Below are 25355 nucleotides of genomic sequence, written 5' to 3' on the forward strand. Positions count from 1 at the left end.
AAGAAATGGATAATTTAACAATAATATCCCATTTTCAATAATGTTTAAGTACAATTAGGAGAAAGGTCAACAAGGAAAGAGAAGAGTTGATCAATACTAAAACCACCTAGACATAACAGACATCTATAGAACTTGGTAAACAACAACAGCAGAATACATATTGTTCTCAAGTGCACATGGGATGTTCTCTAAGATGGGACATATGCCAGACCATTTTAAAAAGTTAATAAATGCAAGAAGACTAAAATCATAAAGAGTACATTCTCTGACCAAACATAATAGGATTAGAAATAAATAACAAAAGGAAATTTGGTATATCCACAATTATGTGCAACTTAAACAGCATACCCCTAAATAAGCAACGTACCAAAGAAGAAGTAAATCATAAAATATTTTGATGAGAGAAAATGAAGACAGTAAATACCCAAACTTTTGTGATGCTGTTAAAGAAGTGCTTATTGGGAAATTTATATCTACAGTTGCCTCAATTTTTAAAAAGAAAGATCCCAAATCAGTAAACCAATATTTTACTTTAAAACACTACAAAAAGAAGAGCAAACTAAGCCCACATCAAACAGAAGGAGGGAAATGATAAAAATTAGGAGAAAATAAGTCAAAGACTGTGAAAACAATAGAGAAAATCAGTGAAACCAAAAGGTGATTTCTTCAGGGAGATCAGCAAATTCACAAACCTTTAGCCAGACTGACCAAGAAAAAAAGATTCAAGTTGGTAAAAATCTTGAAAGAAGGGACATTCCTGCTGACCTTATAGAATTAAAAAGGATTGTAAGAGAATACCATGAACAACTCTAACAACATTCAGTTAAGTTGTTTTTATCATGGCATTTCTTTTTCTTTTTCTTTGTTTAATTGTTGATAAACCTTTATTTTATTTATTTATATGTGGTGCTGAGAACCAAACCCAGTGCTTCACACATGCCAGGCAAGCACGTTACAGCTGAGCCCCAGCCCCAGCCCCAGCCCAGTGGCATTTCATGTTAGATAAATTATGTGATATAAGGAAATTCCTATAAGGGTATGAACTACTTGAACTCAAGAAGAAATATAAATTCTGAGTAGGCCTATGACAAGATGTTGAACTGCTATTATTATCATTACTATTACTACTACTCTACTACTAATCCAATACTACTGCTACTTCTTATAATAAAAACTACATACAAAGAAAAGCCAGGGGGGCTGGAGTTGTGGCTTAGAGGTACAGCGCTTGCCTGTACTTGCACTTGCGGGGTGCTGGGTTTGATTCTCAGTACCACATAAAAATAAAATAAAGGTATTGTGTCCAATTACAAACATATATATATAAAGAAAAAAGCCAGGGCCCAAACAGCTTCACTGGTGAATGTTACCCAACATTTAAAGAACAATACCAGTTCTTCACAAACTCTTCCAAAAAAAAGAAAAGGAGAGAATACTTCCCAGATTGTCCTATGAAGACAGTATTACCTCAATACCCAAACCAGACAAAATAAAAGAAAACTTCACACCAAAATCTCTTAAGAATATAAATGGAAAAATCCTCAACAAAATTATGTCAAACTGAGTCTTGCAACTTGTATAATAAAGATGATATATTATGGCCAAGTGAAATTTATCCCAGGAATGCAAGGTTGGTTTAATAAACAAAAATCAATCAGTTTAATATACCTATCAGTAGAATAAAGAACAAAACCATATAATTCTCTCAGTAGGCATAGAAAAAACACTTGACAAAATTCAACATTCCTTCATGATTAAAAAAAACACTCAACAAAGTAAGAATAGAAGTGAACTTCCTCAATCTGGTAAAGGCATCCATGAAAAATCCACAGCTAACATAATACTTAATGATGAGAAACCAAATGCTTCCCTCCTAAAATCAGGAACAGAGATAGAATATTCACTTTTACCACTTACATTGTAGGCTAGAAGAAGTCACAAAAGGGAAGGAAGAAAACTTACATTGCAGAATACATAAGATCAACAAACAAAAATTGAATTTCTGTATACTTACATTGAACAATCTGAAAACGAAATTAAGAAAACACTTCCATTTACTTTAAAATCAAAAAGAACAAAATGTTTGTGAATAAATATAACAAAATTATAAAGCATAACACATTGTTGGAAGGTTGAAAGAAGATCTGAATAAATGGAAAGACATCCCATCTTTATGCATTGAAAGACACTATTGTTAGGATGGCAATACTTCCTATATCAATTCATAGATTTAATGCAACCTTCTTTAGAAATTCAGTTTATATGTTTGTAGATGTTTTGAAAAAACAGTTTTGAAAAAGGAGAATAAAGTTGGAAAACTTATTTCCTATTTCGAAGTTCACTGAAAAGCTGTAGTAATGGAGAAAGTGGTGCTGGTGTAAGAACAGATGTATAGATCAATATAGAACAGTGGGGTAGAAAGAAGAGTCCAGAAATCCTCACTTTGACAGTTAATTGATTTTTCATCAAGAGTGACAATGGGAAAGAGCAGTCTTTTCAATTAATGATGCTGGAACAACTAGAAAGCTTCTTGCAAATGGAAAATTAGACCCAGACCTCCCAACATAAACAAGTTAACTCAAAATGATCAAAGACTAAAGAGCTAAAACTATAAAATTCTTAGAAGAAAACATTGCAGCAATTTTTTGTAACATTGGTTTTGACAATGATTTCTTAGACATAAAACCAAAATCACAAACAAGTAAAGAAGACATAGATGAATTGAAGTTTCTGGGGTGTAGTGGGTGATAAAAATGTTCTACCATTGATTATGGTGACGGTAGCACGACTCAATAAATTAAACACCATGGAGTTTTACACTTAAAGTGGGTGAATTTCACGGTATGTGAACTATATCTCAAAGAGAAAAGAAAACCAAAATAGGCACAGAGTGTGCATGCAAACATGCATACACAAATACACACGCACACATATACACACACCCCAACAAACAAACAAAACAGGCACTTCACAACAGAAGATATGGAAATGTTCAATAAGGCATATAAAAATGCTAAGTAATCTTTTTATTCAGGAAAGTGGCAAATTAAAACCATAATGAGATATACCGCAGAATTATGAAGACAGTACCAAGTGCTTACCTTAAAGAGGTTCCCACTAGCTTCTCACATTTCTGCCATTAATTATAGCACTTACCCCTGATGACCCTCCAGGTACCATAGCTTCCGCTGTTACACCTCTTTGGCAGCCTTGGCATCCACTTCACCACTGTTACAGCCTGGACCCCTGAGTAGAGTTTGCTAACAGCTTGTAAAAGTAAATAGCACATACCTAGAAAACAGCATTACTTACCTCAGGATTTTATTTTGGGCTCCAAGGTTAATCTTCCAAAGGTAAGAAGTCCGGTACTTGATGTTGTTATCTATCGGTCTGTTTCCATTTATGGTTACTTTTTCTCAGTTTCCCCAGTAAATGGAATAGAAAGCACTTTCTGTGTCCCAGCAAGATAATTACGTGGTGAAAGTCTTTAATAAGTATGATGATAACTTATGAGGAAGTGATCAACTCTGCTGGAATGGTCTTAAAAGATAAAATGATTGAACATTCAGGCTGCGTAGGAGTTTGGTAGTGGGTAGATGGGTGCCATGACTGAGGAGGAAAACCATTTATGCATCGACACCAGTATCAGGTTTAAGTAAATAAGTACTTAAAAGGAAACAAAATTCGTTGTTAGTTTACAGGAACGTTATGTTCTTTTACACCTTTTTATTAATTAGCTTTGTGTTCAGATATAATTAAAACCCCTTGGCAAAATACAGACACCTTAGATGGAAAATGCTGACATGGGCTTTGAAAAAGTATTGCAAAACAATTAGCAGTTAGCATTCTGTAATTCTATTGCATCTGCTTTCTGGAATGGATAAGATTTTCAGAAATATGAGTTTATGAAGAATTTGCTTTGTCTTTTATCAAATTGTTGTAAACTTGATAGTGAATATACTGGGATACAAGCTTTTCAGATTTTTCAGGAGAAATGCTTAAGCTAATTAGTGACTTTTCTAAATGTTTTTTCTCACACACAAATGTATCTTAATGTAGCAATAGTTAGTCTCTGATGAAACTATAGTTTAAAGTTTTTTGCAGAAGGTTTATTATCCTGTATGATTTTGAATTATTTCTAACATTAACCCATAGTTATTACCTAAAATAATAAACATTTATTTATCAGTTTTTCAACAAATGTCTTATTAGAACCAATTACCAACATAGTTTTTTTAATTAGTCCCCTTATTAATTTCTTAATGTAACCATTTATCTTTTATTATTCCCCTTGGGATGAGTAGGGCAAACTGAAAGGGAAATGGAATCTTCTGGTTCTGGGTGCTTTGATTCAGCCACATTGTATTACTTTGACTATGGGGCTGGAAGGAGCAATAGGAAGACTACCTGCTGCCTAATACGCATTTTGAAAGTGTGCATTGGCAATTCTGGAAAGTAGGAATCTGTGCACAGCTGGCTGGCAACCATCACAGCTGACAAGGCTAGGATTTTGTGTTTTGTTTTTTGCTTTGGTTGCCGTAGGGCTGGTGTTTGGCACTTCACAGTAAGTTATATATCCATTGTACAGTGATGGAATAGGTTTCTGATATGCTGTATTTGGGAAACGTATTGAAATATATATGATTTTATGTAATAGTTTTAATGGCAATGCTTTTTTCAAGTTGATTTGATTTATCATTATTTTATGAAATGGTATTACTATATGAATTTAGTAATATATTCTAAATAAAACAGTATACTGTACACTTAAGAGTTTTACAAAAACTAGTCTATTAAAATCAATGCCTTATGGTTAATCCGGAGTAATTAAAAGGAAATACTTCCTTTCATTTATGAATACAAGTGAAAGAAAGAAAAAATATATTTCATTTTTAGATTATATAAATGGTGGAGAACTTTTTACTCATCTTTCTCAAAGAGAGCGTTTCACAGAGCATGAGGTGCAGATCTATGTTGGAGAGATTGTACTTGCCCTCGAACATCTGCATAAGGTAAGATGCTTCATCTCCGGAGCTTCCTCTTGAACAACCTATTGATTGAGGTCCTGATGCAGCTAGTGTTTTCACATGTTACTGTCATGGAGGTTGTTGAGAGCGTACTTCCAGAATGTTACCGCTTTTCTCATAGTTCCCTTTTTTAAAAAAATCTCCTTTGCTATCGTAGTTGCTGGGAGGCAGATCAGGAAGGAAGAACGTGAATGATTTCTTTACTTTCCCCATGAATAAAACCTTAATGTTTTATTTATTACAAGTATCATTAGAAAAATGCTTTTAATTCTTAAAATGACCTATGAAATGAAGCCACAAGTCATAATCTGTACTCCCTCAGTTGTGACTTCCTCCATCGCGTCTCTGCTGTCCCTGTCAGGGTGTATTTCCTGCAGGGGTTGGAGAATAGCTCTCGCCCCCCTCACGCTGCTTTCTTTTCCATTTGTTTTGTCCCTGACACCCACTCTCCCGCCCCACCCTGCTCTCCTCCTCCATTGCCTACATGTAGCATGAACTGTTACTAAATCCTTTAAATGGAATTTGTGTCCATGACCATGTTTGAACTTACACAAATCAACTTGAACTTTTTGTATGTTACTACAGATGCCATTCATCTTGATCCATGAAGTTTTGACTTAATTTTTTTTATATATAAGGAAGCATTATTGTAGAAGCAAATAGTCATTATGTAGCCGGGGCTTGTGTGTTTTTCCTCAGGTCTAGGAAGTAATTTTTCCTGAGGCTGTGGAGACCCCAAGACACAGTGTGACTCGAGCCATTGAATTATGGCAGTACAGGTACATCATGAAGCTGCTCTTCTTTGTCTTGTCATATTCAAGCCCTGCCCTAGCATAGGATAAGCAGAGACTGAAGTACTGATCATAGAGCGTGGAAGGAAGAGAGAACGAAAGGGAAAAGGTGAGGAGGAGGAGGAAGTTTAAAGGGGTTGGCAGATCCAAGCAGCAAGACAGAGGCCGTGGATAGAGGAGAGGCTGAGAGAAGCTATTCTGGAAGGCCTAGGGTCAAGGAAGGGAGCACCCAGGCCAGAAGAGAACCGAGACCGGACAGGTGGAAGAAGGCAGTCCAGGCAGGAATCACGAGAAGAGTGGGAAACACATGGGGGAACGTGCAGGGGGCGGCCTGCAGAGCAGGGAAGGGGGGTCCACTGAGGTTGTGGACAGACATTGACACTTCCTTTGGTAGGATTTTCAGTATGGTGACAAGCTTTATGCTTATTATTTTTTGTGTGATTTAAAGTAGTTAACACATTTTTGCATAAGAAACAAACCCAGGAATAGGCTTCAAAGATCTTTGAGATTTATTTTTTAAATGTCATATTTAATAATGTAAAAGTGATGGCAGATTTATTATAAATACCAGCATAAACATAGCACCAAGCCCCAGTGAATAAGATAGGAAATTCAGTTTTTGATTTATGCAGAACTTTAATTCTGTTCATTCTGTTTATTAAAGGAAAATCCACAAACATTCATTTTACTATTTAACAGTAGCAAGAAACATGGAAATAGAAACATAATGAATATTGAATCTAAATATAGTTGACATGGGATGAAGTAATATGAAGCAAATCAGAACTCAGCTCATTTTATCTTTATCTTAATACTTTAAGAAAACTCATATAACACAAAGCTAACAGTATTAATTAATTTTTTAATATTTATTTTTTAGTTGTAGGTGGACATAATATCTTTATTTCATTTTTATGTGATGCTGAGGTTTGAACCCAGTGCCTCACGTGTGCTAAGCAAGCGCTCTACCACTGAGCCTCAACCCCAGCCCCTAATTAATTTTGATATAGATACTAACCCCGGATTTCATAGAAAGAGACAAAAATGGGAGTTTACTTGAAAGTGATGAAGTAAAAAAGATAGTACATTATTTGTTCCTAAAACTCTCTTCCAAAGAAGTTGTTAAAAAAAACCCATACTACTGTTGTTAGATGTGAATAATGCTTAAGTTAAATATCTGCTCAGTATAGACACCAGATGTTTTCCTTCCTATCTTTCACATAAAACACTGAAGATACTGGAGGAAAATTGCCTAGTGTTCTTCTTTGTGTAATTTTGATTTCACTTTTGAGAGCTATTAAGGAAGAGTCTGCTTTTTCAGATACTTAGTGTTAAGAAAAGCAAGATTTCTAAGTTTAAAAATATTTCATCCAGGCTGACTAACTACAAACATGAAATACAACATTCATGTAGATCAAATACCTCTTCATAACTTAGGTAGATATTTCTATGTAATACTTGAATTGTTTTACTATAAAACTTACATGCAAAACAGAATAGAGAATGCGCCACATAACATTTCAATAACAGACAATACATGCAAAGTGGTTCCATAAGATCCTAGTGGAGCTGAAAGTCCCTATTACTTGGTGACATCATCGATGTCATAATGCACCTTGTTACTCAAGTGTCTACAGTGGTGCTGGTGGAAACAAATGGCAGCATGCCAGTTGCATAAAAGTATGACATACAATTAAGTATAGGACAATAATACTTGGTAATGATAATAAATGACTGTTGAGAATGTAGTCTTGCTTGTTTAAAAAAAGGTTTTTCTGTAAGACAGTATGCTGTGTTATACTGGCATCAGCTTCATACATCTTGTGTTTACCATATAATCATTTTCTCTTAAGATCATTTTGATTTTGTGTTGTTTTGTGCATCGTGGCCCAGGAGCAGCAGGCTGTTCCTTAGTCTAGGTGTAGAGTAGGCTCTACTGTGTAGCCTCATGTAAGTACCCTACAATGTCTGCACAATCCCAGGACCTCCTAATGAAACTCCCTGTCATTAAGCAATGCATGACTCTGTAAATGTTATTTAATTGATTTGTTTTCCACATTTAGAACTAAAGATAAACTAAAATTAACCTATGATCTTTAACCTTCATGTTTAAGAGTCTGTTGTTCAACAAGTCTTTATTAATTATCTATTTGACACATAGCATTGTTCTGGATACCGGAGAAATAAACAAAAAAAGTGAAAAGTTGAGTTAGAGTATAAGTTTATCAAGACAAATAGGAAATGCCTAGAAAATATTATTCCCTTATAGGTAAGTACAATATAAACATAGGTGGTATATGATGAAAAAGAAGGAAATGACCAGTGAGGGACCAGGCTAGTGGGAAAGCTTTCTGAAGCCATTAGGAAATAATGAACAAGGATTGGCTAAGAAGGCCCCTGAAGATCATCTTCAGGGACAGGAAGAAGCAAGAGTCTACAGCGAGGTCCTAAGAAGCTGGCCCAACAGGAGGAGGTCCTCTCTACAAAGAGACTGGAGATGGGGTTGCAGAGTCCTGGGGAACTGAGCAGATGGCCCTGACAAGGAGCATTTACATTTGACCTGATGGTCATTAGGAGCCACAGGATCTGAGGAGGGAAATGCCTTGTTTTTTTTAAATGTAGATAAGAAAGACTGTCCTAATTAAATTTTTGGAAATTATTTTAAAATGCATGTTTGTTTGTTTTTACAGTTGGGGATTATATACCGTGACATTAAGCTTGAAAATATTCTACTTGATTCTAATGGCCATGTGGTGCTGACAGATTTTGGTCTGAGTAAGGAGTTTGTGGCTGATGAAGTGAGTATTATATTTTAATTTGAAGTTAGTAATAGCAGAATGTAAACAAGGATGAAAATTAGCTATAGAATAAACATTTAATATGACAGTACCCTATGGATTAAGGGCTCCATGCAGCTTTGTTCAAAGGAATGAGTGACTATAAAGATTTTTAGTTTAAAATTACTGTCAAACCATCCTATTAGATTTGCTGTAAACCTTTGTTGAATGCATCAGAATTCTTCAGTTTAAGAAAAACAATGTATACCTTTCCCCATAAAATCTGTAAACTAACTAAAATATTAGCCATTTGGCGTTTTGAAGAATTATGGCTTAGATGGTGGCCAACAAATAATCACAAAACAAAGCACATACTACTTACATTATGATTACCAAGCGGGACATGCTGTGATGTCCCTTTGAATTCAATTGATAAGAATGACAAGGTTGTACTAGAATTCATTCTTTAATAATCTTGATGGGTTTTTGCTCAAAATGAACCAATATGTAGTAGCTAATATATACCTATTCATCGATATTAAATATTATTTGATAGCAGTCATAATAAAAATTTTATTTTTACACTACTGATCACTCAGGATAACTAAGTGAATTTGAATGCTGATTGTGTTTCTATTCAGGAAATTATTTGTATAGAATGCAAAATCATAATAAAATATTTGTAAGGTAGGACTTTGTTTTATACAATACACCATTCTTGTCTCCTGTATTAGGTTCAGGTTGAGCATCCCTAATCTGAAAATCCAAAATCCAAAACTGTCTGAGCACCCACTGATGCCAGAAGGGAAGAAATTCCTGACCTGGTGTGATAGGTCACAGTCAAAACACAGACACACAGTGCAGTTTATTCAGTGTCCCCAAGGAACACAAGACCATCTCAGCCTCCTTCAGGTGTGATATATCTTTTCACACATATCCACCATCCACAGAGGATAACATGGCACATGTGCGGGCCCCATGTGCTGAGGACAGGTGCCCCGCAATGCCCACGTGGCATCCATACCTACATGCATTATCCAACTGTTTTTTTTTAATTTTTATTTTTTGTATTCTGTGCTCTGTGATATAAGGATATTGTTGAAAATGTCAAAAAGGTCTGTGGACACTTGTATGGGTAACAATGATAAGAAAAAGAGGAAGCATTTGTTTATCTCTAGCAGAGAAAGTCAAGCTGTTAGAGAAACTGCAGAGCAATGCAAGAGCAAAATGTCTTACCAAAGAACACGGTGTTGCAGTGGCCGCTGCACACCACCTGAAGGCAAATATGAAGGTCTCGATTGTGTATTGAGTGGTTCCTTTAGCATCACAGTGATCATGTGCCCTTTAATGGTCATGAAACAAAGATCTATCCCCAGGGACTGAGAACTGAGGTTATCATGAACTTCAACAGGCTAGTTGCAGAAATTTGAGATACGGCATTAAATTTTTAAAGATTTGTGGTGATGAAGCATCTTCTTATCACAAAGCAGCAGAGAAATTCACAGACAAGCTTGCCAAGGTCATCGCAGAGGAAAATCTGATGCCAGAACAAGTCTGAAATCCTGAGGAAACATCACTGTTTGGGTGTCACTGCCCAGAGAGTCACTGGCACAGCTGATGAGACAGCCCCAAAGGAATTAAGGACTGAGGAGATAATAACTGTGCCAGGACCTTCTACTGAAGCAGGTACACATAGTGTCAACGTGGTGTGGTGAACCAAGGTTTTAAAGAGGGAGTGTCTTGCTGGCCTGTTATTATGCTAACAGAAAGGCCTGGGCATGAGGGACCTCTTTGTGTTGGTTTCCTGTTTTGTGCCAGCTGTTCGTGCTCATTGCAGGGAAGCTGGACCGGGTGAAGACTGCAAGATCTCGTGTGCTCACCTTCTGCTGAACTGCTCACAAATAATGTTTATGCCAAGTACTTTCCTTAAATGTGGCTTGATTAATTTCGCCATGTGACCAGAGCTTCCTTAAGTGACTAAAGAATAAATATAAAACATTTTCGTAAACAGCATGCTGGCAGCAGGGAACAGCTGGTGAGTGTGGAAGTTTTCAGCAGGAGCTGAGCATGAAGGCGCTGTGTGTGCTGTTGCCAACACTTGGAACATGGTGACGGCAGACATAGGTGGGCATGCCTGGCACAGCTCCTGGCCTGTGACTGGGTTCAATGATGATGATGAACAAGGTGGCGACTTTGAGTATTCCATCTGTTAAGTGAGAAAAACAAGCTCTCTGAATTCCTTACACTTGAAAAAAAAAAGTATCTTTAGAGTCTGACAGTAAGCTGAAAGAAATATCAAATAAGTTTTTAACATCAGTAACGAAGCTCTAGTTGTTCATTGACAGATGTAAAATAGTTTAAATAGGTCTGAATCAAGATGATCATGGTCCCACGGCTCAGGAGGCTGAGGCAGGAGGATCACAAGTTCAAAGCCAGCCTCAGCAATGATGAGGCACTAAGCAACTCAGTGAGACCCTGTCTCCAAATAAAATACAAAACAGGGCTGGGGATGTGGCTCAGTGGTTGAGTACCCCTGAGTTCAATCACAAGTACCCCAAAAAAAAAGATGATTAGGGTAATAGTGACAATGGAGATGACGTTAACATTGCAGCAAAAGTGCTTTTGGACAGCATGGTGAGAGAGCACAGAGGTCTTACTGGGGGACAAGCAGCACGGATTCCCAGCAGAACATGAACACCAGCGAGACCTCTAAGACAGATCGTTGCCAGTGAGGCAGAAGACCCTGCAGGAACATTTTTAAATGCTTCCTCTTCCCCTGACAACCTGCTTCCTGCTTCTGATGTTTCTTCTCACCAAGAAATAAAATAAAGACCATAGTAATCTTTTAACCAAAACCCAGCATCACAGGTGGACACTGAAGCCGCCACTGCTTAGTGGACGACACAGGTTCCGGCAACAGTGCCATTGCTGCTTAGTAACCCTGAACTCGTGGTTTTCCACAGTATTAAAGCCATGTTGTGTTTTTTACTATTTAGTACTTATGTGTGAACAAATATAAGAACATGATTGTTTGTTGGTCACATGAAAATTCCTAGGAGCAGTGATGGTGCCAGACAGTCACCAATGGTCTACATGCATGGATGGCCGCAAGAGAGACACCTTGGCTTTCTGAGCTTTAGTGCGCATGAACTTTGTTTCATGCACAAAACTATTAAAACATCGTATGTAATATACATATAGCTATACATATAGCCTGAAGGTAATTATATATGAAACATATATAATATACATGAAACAAATGAATTTCTCAAGGTATCATAAATACATATGTATGTGCATAAATATGTGCAAAAACGAAATCTGAAACCTGAAATACTTCTGGTCCTGAGCATTTTAGATGAAGGATAATTAATCTGTATATATATTTCTGATTGCTTTTTGAAATATTGCTATAGCAGCTCTGAGTGAGTGAGATCAGTGGTGAAATCATAAAAACTAAAGATCCCAATTTTTGTATTATATCTGTATTTATTCAGTTTACTTAATCAATTTATTGATCACCTCTACTGTATTAGACATTGTAGTGATACATAAAATGCAGATGATCTCTGCCTTCATGAAGCTGTGGTAATAACAATAAATTATCTTTGATAGAAAAATCATAGTTATAAATTAGGTAAATTTTGAGGAATTTACTTTCAAGTTTTATTTTTATAACATTTTTACTCTTATAAAAATTTTAGTTGAAGCCTCATAAAATATACCAGATTATGTTTGCTATTGCTCCCTCAATAAACCCTACTAAAGCAAAATAAAAAGGGTAAGATAGGAATAAATACACTCAAAAGGGAGAGAAGATATTAGCAACCACATCTTGGTACATCCACAGAACATCTGGATTAAGCCACTAAAGTGAGAGGCCTAAGAGCAGGCTCCTTGGCACTTCTGACTCCCCAGAAATGCTTAGGAATTGGGGGCTCCAGATACCCCTCAAACTAGAAGTGCAGGTAAAGTAGGGCCCAGGAGGATGCGTCAGGAGTCTGCATGAAACAGAGGTAACCCCGGATTCCATCTCCACCCCATTTACTTCCTCACCTCAGAGAAGACTGAAAAGGTCAGACCGACAGACTCTGGGTTCAGGGTCAACATGTCCAGCTGAGGTGAAGACACCTTAAGGAAAATAATGGAGAAAATGAAAAGGGACACACCCAGAGCAGAGCCCAGGCCTCTTTCTACCTCTTGTCTCTGAGCACAGTGGTTTCCCAGATGGGGGTACAGAAGATTCCTAGAACAAAAAAATCACAGATTCTCTCAGATGGAAATTTCAAAAGTGAACCAGTCCCACCAGAACTCTGTGACTTGGCTAGAGGGGACTGTACCATAGCAGCATGTCTATGATGATGTCACAATGTTTTCCTAGCTTACATTTGTATTTCAGAATAACTGGCTTTTTCTGTAGAGGTGTATGTTTCAGAACATTATTCCCAGAAGGAATCTACAGCTCCAGTGCCTGTCAAAAGGGTCCTTGGCATGTAGCGTGTGATACTCCCTCTGCGCAGGGACACTGGGTGGTCACTTTTTTCTCTCCCTGGAACCTTCATTCACTTGGTCATTGACTCCATCGATATTTATTGAGGGTCTTCTATGTGGTATATGTTAGGCCAGGTACTGAGAATACAATAATGAAAGGCATCGATATTTATAGACCTGTGTGGCTAATCACTCAGAAATGTTCTAAAACGTTAGAACCCAAAACAAGACTGAAAAAAGCAAAGCTGATCAGAGTTGTTAGGTCTTACTACAGTAATGCAGTTAGTCAGAAATGATAGTGACGAAAACAGCCAGGTCATTCCTCAAGAGAGAAGGCTCTTGTGTTTTCTGCTGGTCATGTCAACAGCCACCTGTCAAAAGAATGAAGAAAGTTCCAATCAGATACTGTAATTTGAGACCTTAATTGTTTGGGGCTAACATGAACCATTGGGGTTCAAGCTGACACAGAGAAGTTATCGATAGGTTCATTTCTTCACTGAATATAACTTAGCTCTGTTTTATGAAACTATTAAGTTTTCCAGCTGCTGAAAGCTTCCAGCTCATACTTCTTCTGAGCCTAGAGGACACATTGTCATTCTAGGCTTCAGCTTTAACTATCAGGGATCAGCAGGGATTTTCCTTTTCTGCATTCCCCAAACTTATCTAATCACCCTTTGCTTCTGAATCCCCTAGCACCTGGTGGGCAGTTTTCCCTGCCTAGACCCTTTCTACCTTAAGCCAGTTCCCATGAAACCATTTCTGTTTTGATTAGCTAACATTCCTTCTGGTTTCAAGTGTCAGCCCAACTCACTTTTAATGAGTTTCTCCCTCCCTTTTTCCCTACTCTGCCTCAAAGATTTCCAACTTGAATCTCTCTCTCAAAATGGCTTTTCTAACTCTTCCACTTAGGTTCTTTCTTTTATGCTGCTTCCACAATCTTAAAAATTTTAAGTGGAGAGAGAGAGATGGATGAATGGAGTGATAGAAAAAGAAAAGATGAATCTCAGAATCCCTTGTAGCCATTGTCCTGTTGTTCTCTGTCGATATTTGTACACTGTCTCCGCTAACACATGTCACTCACTCCTTAATCTACCCCTCTTTGGCTTGTTGCAGCTCCTACTAGTTGACTGAAATTGTCCTGGCCAGCGCTGCTGTGACCTCCATTTTAGTGTTTTTCTTCCTCATCTTTCTTGATTGCCTCATAGTGTCCAACTGGAGATTGTGTCTCGCGCCTCTGCCTGGCGAGCCAAGGCCCTGAATCTCGTCCCTCTTAGGTTAGCATTCATGTCGCTGTCTTCTGAGGCCCTTTCTCACAGCTCAGTCCCAGCCACTCTCCCTGTTCAGCGGCGCTCTCTGCCTGGTGCTGCCGATTCCCAAGTACACAAGGCCACCCTGACCTCTGCTCTGGGCACAGGCCCCCCCGCAGGCCTCTGGGGTGTGCAGGGACTCCTCACAGGCTCCTCACTCAGCACCCCTCCCCAGGCTGCCCTTCCCAGCTTGGTTCTCTTCTCCTCCAGTATGTCACAGTTTTGGAGAATATAAATCCTGGCCTCATTTGTTCTGGAGAATATGTTTGTTTTTGTTTTTAGGAATTTACTTTTTGTGTGTCTCATATTTCTTCACATAGTACAATAATCATCTCTATGTTCATTATTTTAATAATCTGAAGGATATTTAGGAGTATTGTTTTGTGCCAGGACTGTTCTAGACCCTGGAAGTACAATGGTAAACCTAACGAATTCCTTGTCCTTGTGAGCCTATATTCTAGAGGTATTTGTCAAATATTCTTATAATTATTTCTAGATAATACTTTGCTAACCTATTATATACAGGATATGGTAAATTTATTTTAGAAGCCTTAAATATCTTTAATATGATAATGATATACACTTTGTACAATTTGATACTGTTACTGGTATGTTCTTTTCTTGATCACAAAATTTGATAAATCCTTTGAAAATCTGAGAATAAAAGAAGACACTTTTAAATATTGGGAAGCTATGCATATGTCCTCTGAGGGATTATTTTTTAAGGTACTAGGTTTCGAACCCAGGGCCTTATGACTCCTAGGCAACCACTCTACCACGGTGCTACACCAAGCCATATCTATGTATGTATGTATATATTTTTTGAAAGTACCGTTTAGCAAACATTGTTGAATTCTTACTGTCGGGCAGACAACTTGCTTGGTGTTGGATATCTGTTTCTAACATTGAAGACTTAAAAGGCAGTTAAAAAAGGATGAAGATAGCTTTGGAAAAATTGTGTCATTTCTTATTTATAATAAAATAATGAAAAAATGTCAAAAATGAGGCATTTGCGTTTATTACTCTATATTTAAATATGATTTATACATTCTGCATTTTCATAATTTAGCATTGAATGTTTGAAAATTTTTATAACAGGTCATTAACATGAATCCCCAAGTCGATAAACAAAACTCCAGTTTTAGTCAAGAAACTAATGTTCCCTGCATTTAAAACCACGGTAGCTAAGTTGTTGATAGCCTATTTCCCTAGAACCTACACTTATGGGGAAAAGGGCCTACGGATTTATGAATATTCTCTTTCCAGAAATAGAAGAAAATCTAATCTTGCTCAGTTTAGATACTGTTACTTATTGATTAATTCTATGTAAGGGACATTTAATGGCAAGAACAACATAGTAATCTCAAAGGGTCTTTTTCCATTCTCCATTCCTAACAGTGTGACATTGGACAACTTGGTCATTAACCCCAGAGTCTAATTTCTGTATCTGTAAAATAATACTGATCTGATTTATGAAATTGTTATACCATTATAATTAATTCTTATGGAAGTATTTTTTAAATGTAAAATACCATATAAATATTAATTCTACTTGTAAGAAATACTAGTATGATTTCAGATTACTTTGAACAAAATCAAAATGTACCATGTAGAATCTTAAATTATTCTTCCTGTATTTTCCTGTTTATAGGAAAGTTTTAAATTAGTTTTCTCTGATAACTGTCTGGTTAATAATGCTGTTGGCAGGCTTTCTGCTATCATGATGTACATGTCTCAGGATACCTAGGTTAGAGCCGGGATTCATAGAGAAAGTCTGCGCTGGAAACCAGGCGACCCTTCTCTGAGGCAGCCTGTGGTTCCCTCTCCTTTCCTAATTAACTTGCAGTATATGTAGTCTTTTTTCCCCCCACCTTCTATCTCTCATGTGTTTCTGAAAACCTGTTAGGTCTCTGTTAGTAAGCCCTGTCAATCACTTGTCAAGGTCAGTGACTCTAGCATAATTTATTTTAAGGTGAACATTGGGTTGAAGGTGTTAGGAAAGTAGGAGACTTAGAAACCAAAATATTTTCCTATGCCCCCAATTTTTTTTTCAGCTCAAAACAGTATCACAAAATATTCAGATACCTACACATTATCCTCAGCCATTGTTTGTGAAGTTCTCCCCCTAGATATCAGCAGACCTTTGTTCCCCTCCACAGGACTTGGGGAGGGGAGGTTTGAAGTGGCTTCACGGGTCTCTTTGTAACTTTCTTCTGGCAGAGACTTGGTTCTGGTAAGGTATATTCATATTACTATTTTTAGAGCACATTCAGTGTCCAGCATCACAGAGCAAACAGTGACAATTTGTGAATTGGGATTCTTTTCACAGAAACTTCTCAGTATTATATACCCCATTCGTTTAAATAATGTTGAATGTTTTATTTACTTGAAAACTATATTTAGTAGCGTGGTTTCTTTCTGTTTACTTTTTCTTTTATCTTTTTGGGTTTTTATCCTGGTGAATACAAACCAAGCACCCCAGTGAGAGTACTGCCTTGTGGCTGGCCAGCAGGGGGGGCCTGCCTGAGCCTGCCTGTGTGTTACTGCCAGTCTCCACTAGAGGGCCCATTGGTCCCTTGCATCCAGGGCAGGTGTGTGTCAGATTATTTTTTGTTTTCTGAAAAAGGAAAATGATTTAAAACAGTGCTGAGGGTCAGGGACTTTCTGTAATAACATGATCGTATGATTAATAAATGTTTATATTTTTATATTAAAATTAATTTTACATTTTTGTATTATAAAATATTTAAAGTATAATAAAATAAAAAGCAGTATAGCTAACCGTAGCGACCTATGCCCTATAATCCCAGTGACTCCAGAAGCCAAGGCAGAAGGATTACAAGTTTGAGGACAGCCTTGGAAACTTAACAAGACTCTGTCTCAAAATGAAATTTAAAAAACAGACTGAGTATGTAACTCAGTAATTCCTGGTTTAAATCCCAAGTGCCACAAAAAAGAAAAGAATAAATAAAATATATTACTTAATCTGTATACTCATTATTCATATTTTCAGTTATGAACTCTTGGAAATAGTTTTTCCCACTTCTTAGGATGTATTGAGTGGATGTCTGCCGTGATCCAGGCACTGTTCTGGGTGGTGTTGGGATCTAATAATGAGCCAAACTGACAAAAATTCCCCTTCTACACAGGAAAGCAGACAATAATGAGTAAGTAAGTAAAACATGTATGTAGTATGTTAGTAATAAGTTGCAAGGAGACAAGCACAGTAGGTTGCGCTTTGAAATCAGGTGGTTAGGAAGTGCCTTATCAAGAACGTGCCAGTTGGGCTGGGGATGTGGCTCAAGCGGTAGCGCGCTCTCCTGGCATGCATGCGGCCCGGGTTCGATCCTCAGCACCACATTCAAATAAAGATATTATGTCTGCCGAAAACTAAAAAATAAATATTAAAAAATTCTCTCTCTCTCTCTCTCTCTCTCTCTCTCTCTCTCTCTCTCTTAAAAAAAAAAAAAAAAAAAAAAGAACGTGCCAGTTGAGTAAGGGCATGAAGGAAGTGAGGGGTGAGCCAGGTAGACACCTGAGGAAAGAGATTTCTAGGTAGGAGAATCAGCCAGTGTTAAGGCCCTCGGGTGGGATCTTGTCTGGAGTGTGTGTGGAAAATGAGGAGGCCAGTGTGGGTGTGCAGGCTGAGTGAGGGTCAGAGTAGCAGGGAATAAGGACACAGAGGTGATTATATGAAACAAGGTTTGTGCAGAGCATAGAGAGCATTGAAGACCATCGAAGGACTGCGGCTTCTCTGCAAAATAAGAAGCCAGTGGAGAGTTGTGAGTGAAGACTGAGTGGTCAGGGAGCTGATGAAAAGTCTTTATTAGTGATCGCTTCTGTTATCCCATGGAGAGTAAGGAAGAGGTGGACACATTGGAAGTTTGACGAGAGAGAAGATGTAAAATAATGGAATCAGGAAATAAGTATTTCTGCTGCTCAGCATTAAAGACATGAGGTGGAGCATTAAAGACATGAGGTTGATGATTGTGAATTTAAAGTGAGATTGGGCAACCTAATTATGTTTTTTGTCCAACCATGTTTAGCTGCAGAGGAGCAGATGAAGAGAGAGTGGTAGATTGAACTTGATCTTGTTTTAGTACCCTTACCTCACAAGTATGGGTCCATAAATAATATATACTATTATATTGTTTGAAAAACACATGTGAATGGCATATCCTATTGCAAGTTGATTTTTTTAACTCTTTTTTAGTTATAAATGGACATAATATTTTTATTTTATTTATTTATTTTTATGTAGTACTGAGGATGAAACCCAGTGCCTCACATGTGCTGGGAAAGTGCTCTACCACTGAGCCACAACCCCAGCCCCACAAGTTGTTTTTTTAATTTGAATTATTTTTCAAATTTATCCAATTTGAAACAGTTTATTTTGGTGCTGTATAATATTCTTTTATATGAGTTATCCAGTTTATTTATCCATTTTTCTACTGAGGTACACTTAAGATTGTTTCTGTGTCCTTCTCTATTACAGATTTGTATTTTTTCTCATGTTACTGATTTGTTGGAGTACTTTACATATTCTTGACACTCATCCTTCAAAATTATATATTTTGTAAATTTGTTTTTCAAATCTTTCACTTGTCTTTATCTTTGTTTAATGTTGCTTTTATTTGCCAGTATCAGATTTGACATTTTGACATAATAATCAAGTCTATTGATCTTTTCTGTTAGAATTTACATTTTTTGGATCTTTTTAATTTTTAATTGTGGCAAAAGAGACAGCAAAGATTACCATCTTACCCTCTTTTACATGTTCAGTTCAGTAGTATTGATGCTGTCCATTTTGTGCAGCAAATCATAGAACAGTTTCATTGTGCACAACTGAAACTCCATGCCCAGAACACAACTCAGCATCTTCCTCCTACCCCAGCCTTTGGCAGCCACCATTCTATTTTCTGTTTCTGTGACTCTGATTTGATTTGATTTTAGAGACCTCGTGTAAGTGGAATCATGCAGTATTTATCTTTTTTGACTGATTTATGTCACTTAGGATAACGACTTCAGGATTAATCCATGTTGTAGCATGTGAGAGGGCTTCCTTTAAATAGTCCATGGTATTTATATACCACATTTTGTTTGTTCAACCCCATTGGGGTTGCTATAAATAATGCAGCAGCAAAAACAAACAAACAAACAAATAAACAATGCAGCAGCAAAGTCCTGCTTTGAATTCTTTTGGATAAATATCCCAAAGTGGAATTGATGGTCTTTTTTAATTTTTTGAGGCACCTCCTGCTGTTTTCCATAAAGTTACAAACTGTTTTGGATTTTGAATTTCCGTCAACAGTGCACAAGGTTTCCAGGTTTTCCATTTCCTTGCCAACACTTATTATTTTGTCACAGTGGTCATCCTAATATCACATTGTATTTTGATTTGTGTATCTTTAATGATTAGTGAAGTTGAGCATTTTTTCATATCCTGTTACCCATTTGTATAATTATCTTTGGAGAAACCCATTTTTTTAATCAGATTGTTTTTAGGAGTTCTTTATTTATCCTGGGTATTTCTTCTTATCATATATTCATATATACATATAACGTGGAAATATTTTCTCCCGTTCTCTAGGTTGCCTTTTCATTCGTTTTCGTAACTTTGATTTTTTTGTCTATTTTTGCTTTTGTTGACTGTGCTTTGGGTGTCATATCCAAGAAATCTTTGCCAAATTTAATGTTATGAAGTTTCTTCTAGCAGTTTTATACTTCTAGGTCTTATGTTTAGGGTATAACATAGGTGGAAATCTTATTTTTCATAGAGATAGCCAAGTCTCTTTTTAACTGTTCATTGAGGGGTCAGTCAACCCTTTCTCTAACCGTGTGAAGTGCAGTCACGTCACCAAGTTCACAGGCACACCCTAAGTCTGTTTCTTGGCTCTTCCTTGAATTCCGTTTGTTTGCCTCTCCCTGAGTCAGCCACCAAAACAGTTTGTAACTTTATAGTAAGTCTTCAGTCTTAAAAAATTTAATTCTTGCTTCATACTAAGAAAGAAGTATGCATAATTTTTTAAATATTTTTGAAGCTATCTATAAATGGAATTGAAAATTTACATTTGCTAAAAACATTAGTCTTCTATATAAATAAAAATCTTGAAAGATAACACCTCAAAACTCATCTTTTTAAAAATTTTTTATTCTAATTTGTTACATATGACAGCAGAATGCATTATAATTCATATAACATATGTAGAGCACAATCTTTCATCTATCTGCTTGTATACAAAGTACATTCACACCATTTGTGTCTTTTTCATACATGTACTTAGGGTAGTGATATCCATCTTATTCCACCATCTTTCTTTATCCCCTTGCCCCTTCTCTCCCCCTCCTTCCCCTTTGCCCTATCTACAGTTTGACAAATCTTCCCCTGCACCACCTCCCAATCCCACTATGAATCACCCTCCTTATTATCAGAGAAAACATTCAGCATTTGGTTTTTTGGGATTGGCTAACTTCACTTAGCATTTTATTCTCCAACTTCATCCATTTACCTGCAAATGCCATGATTTTATTCTCTTTCATTGCTGAGTAATATTCCATTATGTATATATATTCCACATTTTCTTTATCCATTCATCTACTGAAGGGCATTTAGGTTGGTTCCACAGTTTAGCTATTGTGAATTGTGCTGCTATACACTGTTGTGGCTGTGTCCCTGTAGTATGCTGTTTTTAAGTCCTTTGGGTATAGACTGAGGAGTGGGATAGCTGGGTCAAATAGTGGTTCCATTCCCAGTTTTCCAAGGAATCTTTATACTGCTTTCCATATTGGCTGCACCATTTTGCAGTCCCACGAGCAGTGTATGAATGTACCTTTTCCCCCTCATCCTCGACAACACTTACTATTGTTTGTCTTCATAATAGCTGCCATTCTGACTGGAATGAGATGAAATCTTAGAGTAGTTTTGATTTGCATTTTTCTAATTGCTAGAGATGATGAACATTTTTCATATATTTGTTGATTAATTGCATATCACCTTCTGAGAAGTTCAAAACTCATCTTTTTATAAGACAGTTTGAGGGGGGAGAATAGTTATTGAATAGTTCATATAAATCACATAGCACACAGGATTATCCCTCGGCTTCATCACTTCAGGTTTGTGTGGCAAACCACTGGAAAGACTAAAGCTAAATAAAATTGATTTGACATAAATTTTTTGTTCATGTGTGTGAATGCCTCATAGTCATTGTCTATGTGAGCTTTGAAACCTTGCTGGTTGAAGAAGAGTAAAGCTTTTTAGATACAGCCATATGATTGTATATTATTTCCTTTTATGCATGCATAACAACATTAATATTTATTCTATTACTTTCAAAATTACTTAAGTTATTATAATTAACTTTCAGGCCTGATATAGTAGTTCTTTTGAATTTTTAAATTTCTATAAAAGTGAAACAACTACCTTTAAGAGACAATCTTTATTTTAGAGATGATTTTGTTCATCATCACTTAGAGATATATATTTATATTGTTCACAGTGCCAAACCTGTGCAAGAGGATCAGGTAGAAAAACTATTTTTTCCCCGCTAGTTTCATCTTTGGGTTCTCTCTTCCCCTTCCTGAGCATTTGGTCTTCTTTCCTCCTTCAGGTTTCCCAGTGTGTTTTTGGTCTTCCCTGTGTGGAGCTAGTCACTCTAGGAAAGAGCTCTCTATTTCCTGTTCCCCTACTGGGACTGTTTGCAGTGCCAAAGAGAGGAGGGTTAAAGAAACCAAAGCCAAAACAGTCACTCAAAAAAAAAAAAAAAAAAAAAGAAGCAGCCTGAATGAATGTATTCATGGATGAATGGGTGGATGGATGGGTGGTTGATGGTGGAGTTTCAGCAAGAGAAGTCTGAGAGGACATCTATGCAGGTCTCACGCTATATGGGAGATGGTTTGTCCTGAGAAGGGGGCCTGTCAGGCAGACACTACCCCTGCTTTGCTGCTGCAGTGTATCAACATGACGCTATTATTATCTTTCTCCTTTGGATATTTATCATGCTGCCTTGAAATCACATCCCTTTTTTGTTTGTTTATTTGTTCAAGACTGAAAGAGCATATTCCTTTTGCGGAACTATTGAATACATGGCACCAGATATTGTCAGAGGGGGTGATTCGGGACACGACAAGGTATGTTCTGTTTTTGATACTTCTCTCTATATTTCCATAAAATGTTCAGTGAGAATCCCGGTTAATAACTTCAGTGCTGTCCTTTCAACAGAGCCCTTTTTCTGGTGTTATCTTACTTCCTTCTGTTTTTCCAATTTGCTTTGTATACCAAACACAATATAAATTCTAGTGCTTTAGAGGAAGAAGATAATAGAAAGGTTAAAACATTCTAGATTTTCCTTGTTAAAGGTTTTATTGGTGAAAATTCTTTGGTTTTTAAGTAACACTCTTATTAAAAAGTTGAGACCTTGAAACTAATTCTTCATATTCCATTAAAAGAGCCTACAGCTTAACCAAAGCAACAACTACGACTCCTGTTTTTTTAAAAAAAAAAAATGATTCTTTTTCTGTTGCGTAGGACCTCGATCTTTTAGGACACATCTGAACCACAGTACAATGAAGAAGTGTCATGGAATGCATAAACTGTGTCCATGCTTCCTAAGAGTCATGCTGCTTTATATGAGAAGTGCTTTATTGGCATGATTAATTTCTTCTAGAAAAACATACAGAAACTAGTTGTGTGTACCATTGCTAGTTAGTATTTGCTCTCTATGGGTTGTTGAGGTCATTAAAAAGGGATCACCATATTTTCCCAATTTCTGCTTTTAACTTTATAGAGAGATACTGATGACTTTGTTGATTCTCTCTCCAACAGAAATAAATATTATAACAACTCTTGGAAGAAGGAAAAATCCTACATTCACTATAGTCTCTTTGTTTTCCTAACACTCTAAAAAGCTCAATTTTTTGGCCTCTTCACTTCACATACTTTTTTATATACAAAATGAAGATCATAGAAGAAGCTTTCTAAGTAATTGTGTTATAAAGCCTAGGTCATTTTTCGTCCTTCCTGTATTAATGTGTAAAAATGTTGTTCAGTCTTTTTTAACACTTTTGCTTCATTAATAACTCTACCCAAATAAGAAATTCTGTCTTTTTTGTTCTCTATCTTCCCCACCCCCTCAGTCAGAGTGCCACATGTGCAATCCAAATAATCTAGCAGGAATCTTTGGTTTCTTTTCTAGAAAAATGACTGGTCACATATTCATAAAGTCACCTTCAGGTTTGAGTGGCATTGGTTTTAGGAACGTGGCTGGAAGTCGGACTGCCTTCTGTGTCAGCAGAAGAGTGTGGTTTCACATCCAGCAGCAGAACTTTCGCAGGGCGCTGGCTCAGGTGGCTGGGGAGTGACTCGTATGGCTAGAGGAGCTCGTTGCTGCTGTGCCTTGCTCATGGTGTTCTTGGAAGCCATTGGGGAATTTAGTAGAAATTAAAAATGAAAATTATCAACTAAACCTAATAGAGCCAATTTGCACACAAGAAAACCTTGTATTACTTTTAGAATTTCTGCATACTTAAGGTCCAGAACACAGCGACTTAATAGATATTCTTCTTCAAACATAGAACATGCTGACATCTTAGAGTTAATTAAGTGAGGTGTTATATGCAAAATGCTCATCACCATGTCTGATATAGAAAAGGAACATTCAGGAAATACTTTTCCTCTCATGACTTCAGCCGCCCAGACCTGTTTTATGTCAGTATTCTGTATTTTCTTTAAAAATAGCTCTAGGCTCATAATCTTTGTGTCACTTCTCTGAAACGTTGACCTGGGATTTAGAAGCAGATAGTTCAAAATTTTAACATCCAGTTAATATCTTTCATTGGTGTGAGCTCATATATTCAACAGTTAACTAAAATTTTGATCTGCCTAATTATAAAAGAACTGATTGAATATATCAAAATTCTTTAAGCCATGTATAATTCACTCTTCTCTCAATTCAGATAAATACATTCATAAATAGGTTTCCAATTTAGAATACATTTTATTTTTTATTATTTTAAATCTTTGTATCAGTGAAGACTGTCACATTTATGTGATAGATCCGAAGATAATTTGATTTAGGAGGTCATTAAAAAAATAACACCACTGGATGAGATTAAAACATTTTTTATCCTCTGTTCTAAGGAATTTCATGAGACTCTTTGGAACAAAATTCTTAATAAAAATGTAGATTAGTGCTTTTTCCCTATCATAAGTCCAAATATTTTACCTATTTAAAATTTTAAAAATTTATTTCACATTAGATTTTTTTAATTGTTAAAGTAAAGCTGTAACTAGTTTAGGAAATAACTAAAACATTTTCTGCATTGAGGATACCTGAGTATTTGTTCTCTAAATGTTTTTTTGCACATGCAAACTTAATATTTCTTGCCCAGAAAGTTAAGTACTAAATCTTTTTGTTAAAAATATTTTTCAGATACATTGTTTTATTTGTTTTTTTCTTAGAAAATATATTGTAGTTGATAATTCTATAAAATTTTTTGTTTTATAGGCAGTTGACTGGTGGAGTTTAGGTGTTCTAATGTATGAATTACTAACTGGAGCATCTCCTTTCACTGTGGATGGAGAAAAAAATTCCCAGGCTGAAATATCTAGGTAAGATTTCATATAGAACACATTTATTATTTCCTCAAAGGAGCTGATCAAATTTCTGTAGTTAGGCTAATGAAAAAACATTTTTACTAGGGATAAACAAAATAATGTTTAAGTGCTAAATTTTCATTTATATTCAATATGAGGATATAGATATATAGCCTTCTTATTTCTTTATATCTAATATGCAGAGTTGGATCTTAAGTCTCATAAGGATAGTGTAATAATTTTTATGACCTCAAATCATATTTAGCATATTGTCTTATACCTCTAGGTACATCATACTTTGAGAAATTTAACCCATAATTTCAGATATGGAACACCTATAAAGATTTAAATATCATGTATAGTATATAATA

General features: G+C 36.4%; 1 protein-coding gene across 7 annotated transcripts in view; it reads left to right on the forward strand.

Annotated features, from left to right (window-relative positions):
* The window catches only part of Rps6ka5 (ribosomal protein S6 kinase A5), a 176937-nt gene that overhangs the window by 111867 nt on the left and 39715 nt on the right, over nucleotides 1-25355 (forward strand). For 4 of the 7 annotated variants that reach the window (XM_046440656.2, XM_046440655.2, XM_046440654.2 and 1 more), the window contains exons 4-7: nucleotides 4897-5012; nucleotides 8509-8616; nucleotides 22437-22520; nucleotides 24896-24999. In XM_046440656.2, the coding sequence (XP_046296612.1) occupies nucleotides 4897-5012; nucleotides 8509-8616; nucleotides 22437-22520; nucleotides 24896-24999 (412 nt within the window). Of the gene's footprint in view, nucleotides 1-4896; nucleotides 5013-5726; nucleotides 5807-8508; nucleotides 8617-10141; nucleotides 10282-22436; nucleotides 22521-24895; nucleotides 25000-25355 lie in introns of those variants that run through there. The other 3 variants (XM_046440658.2, XM_046440659.2, XM_058577822.1) reach the window with 3 other exon arrangements.

The sequence above is a fragment of the Marmota monax genome, unplaced genomic scaffold (genome assembly GCF_021218885.2).
Source record: "Marmota monax isolate L192 unplaced genomic scaffold, Marmota_monax_Labrador192_F-V1.1 WCK01_AAM20220418_F8-fsc00017, whole genome shotgun sequence".
NCBI classification, from domain to species: Eukaryota; Metazoa; Chordata; class Mammalia; order Rodentia; family Sciuridae; genus Marmota; species Marmota monax.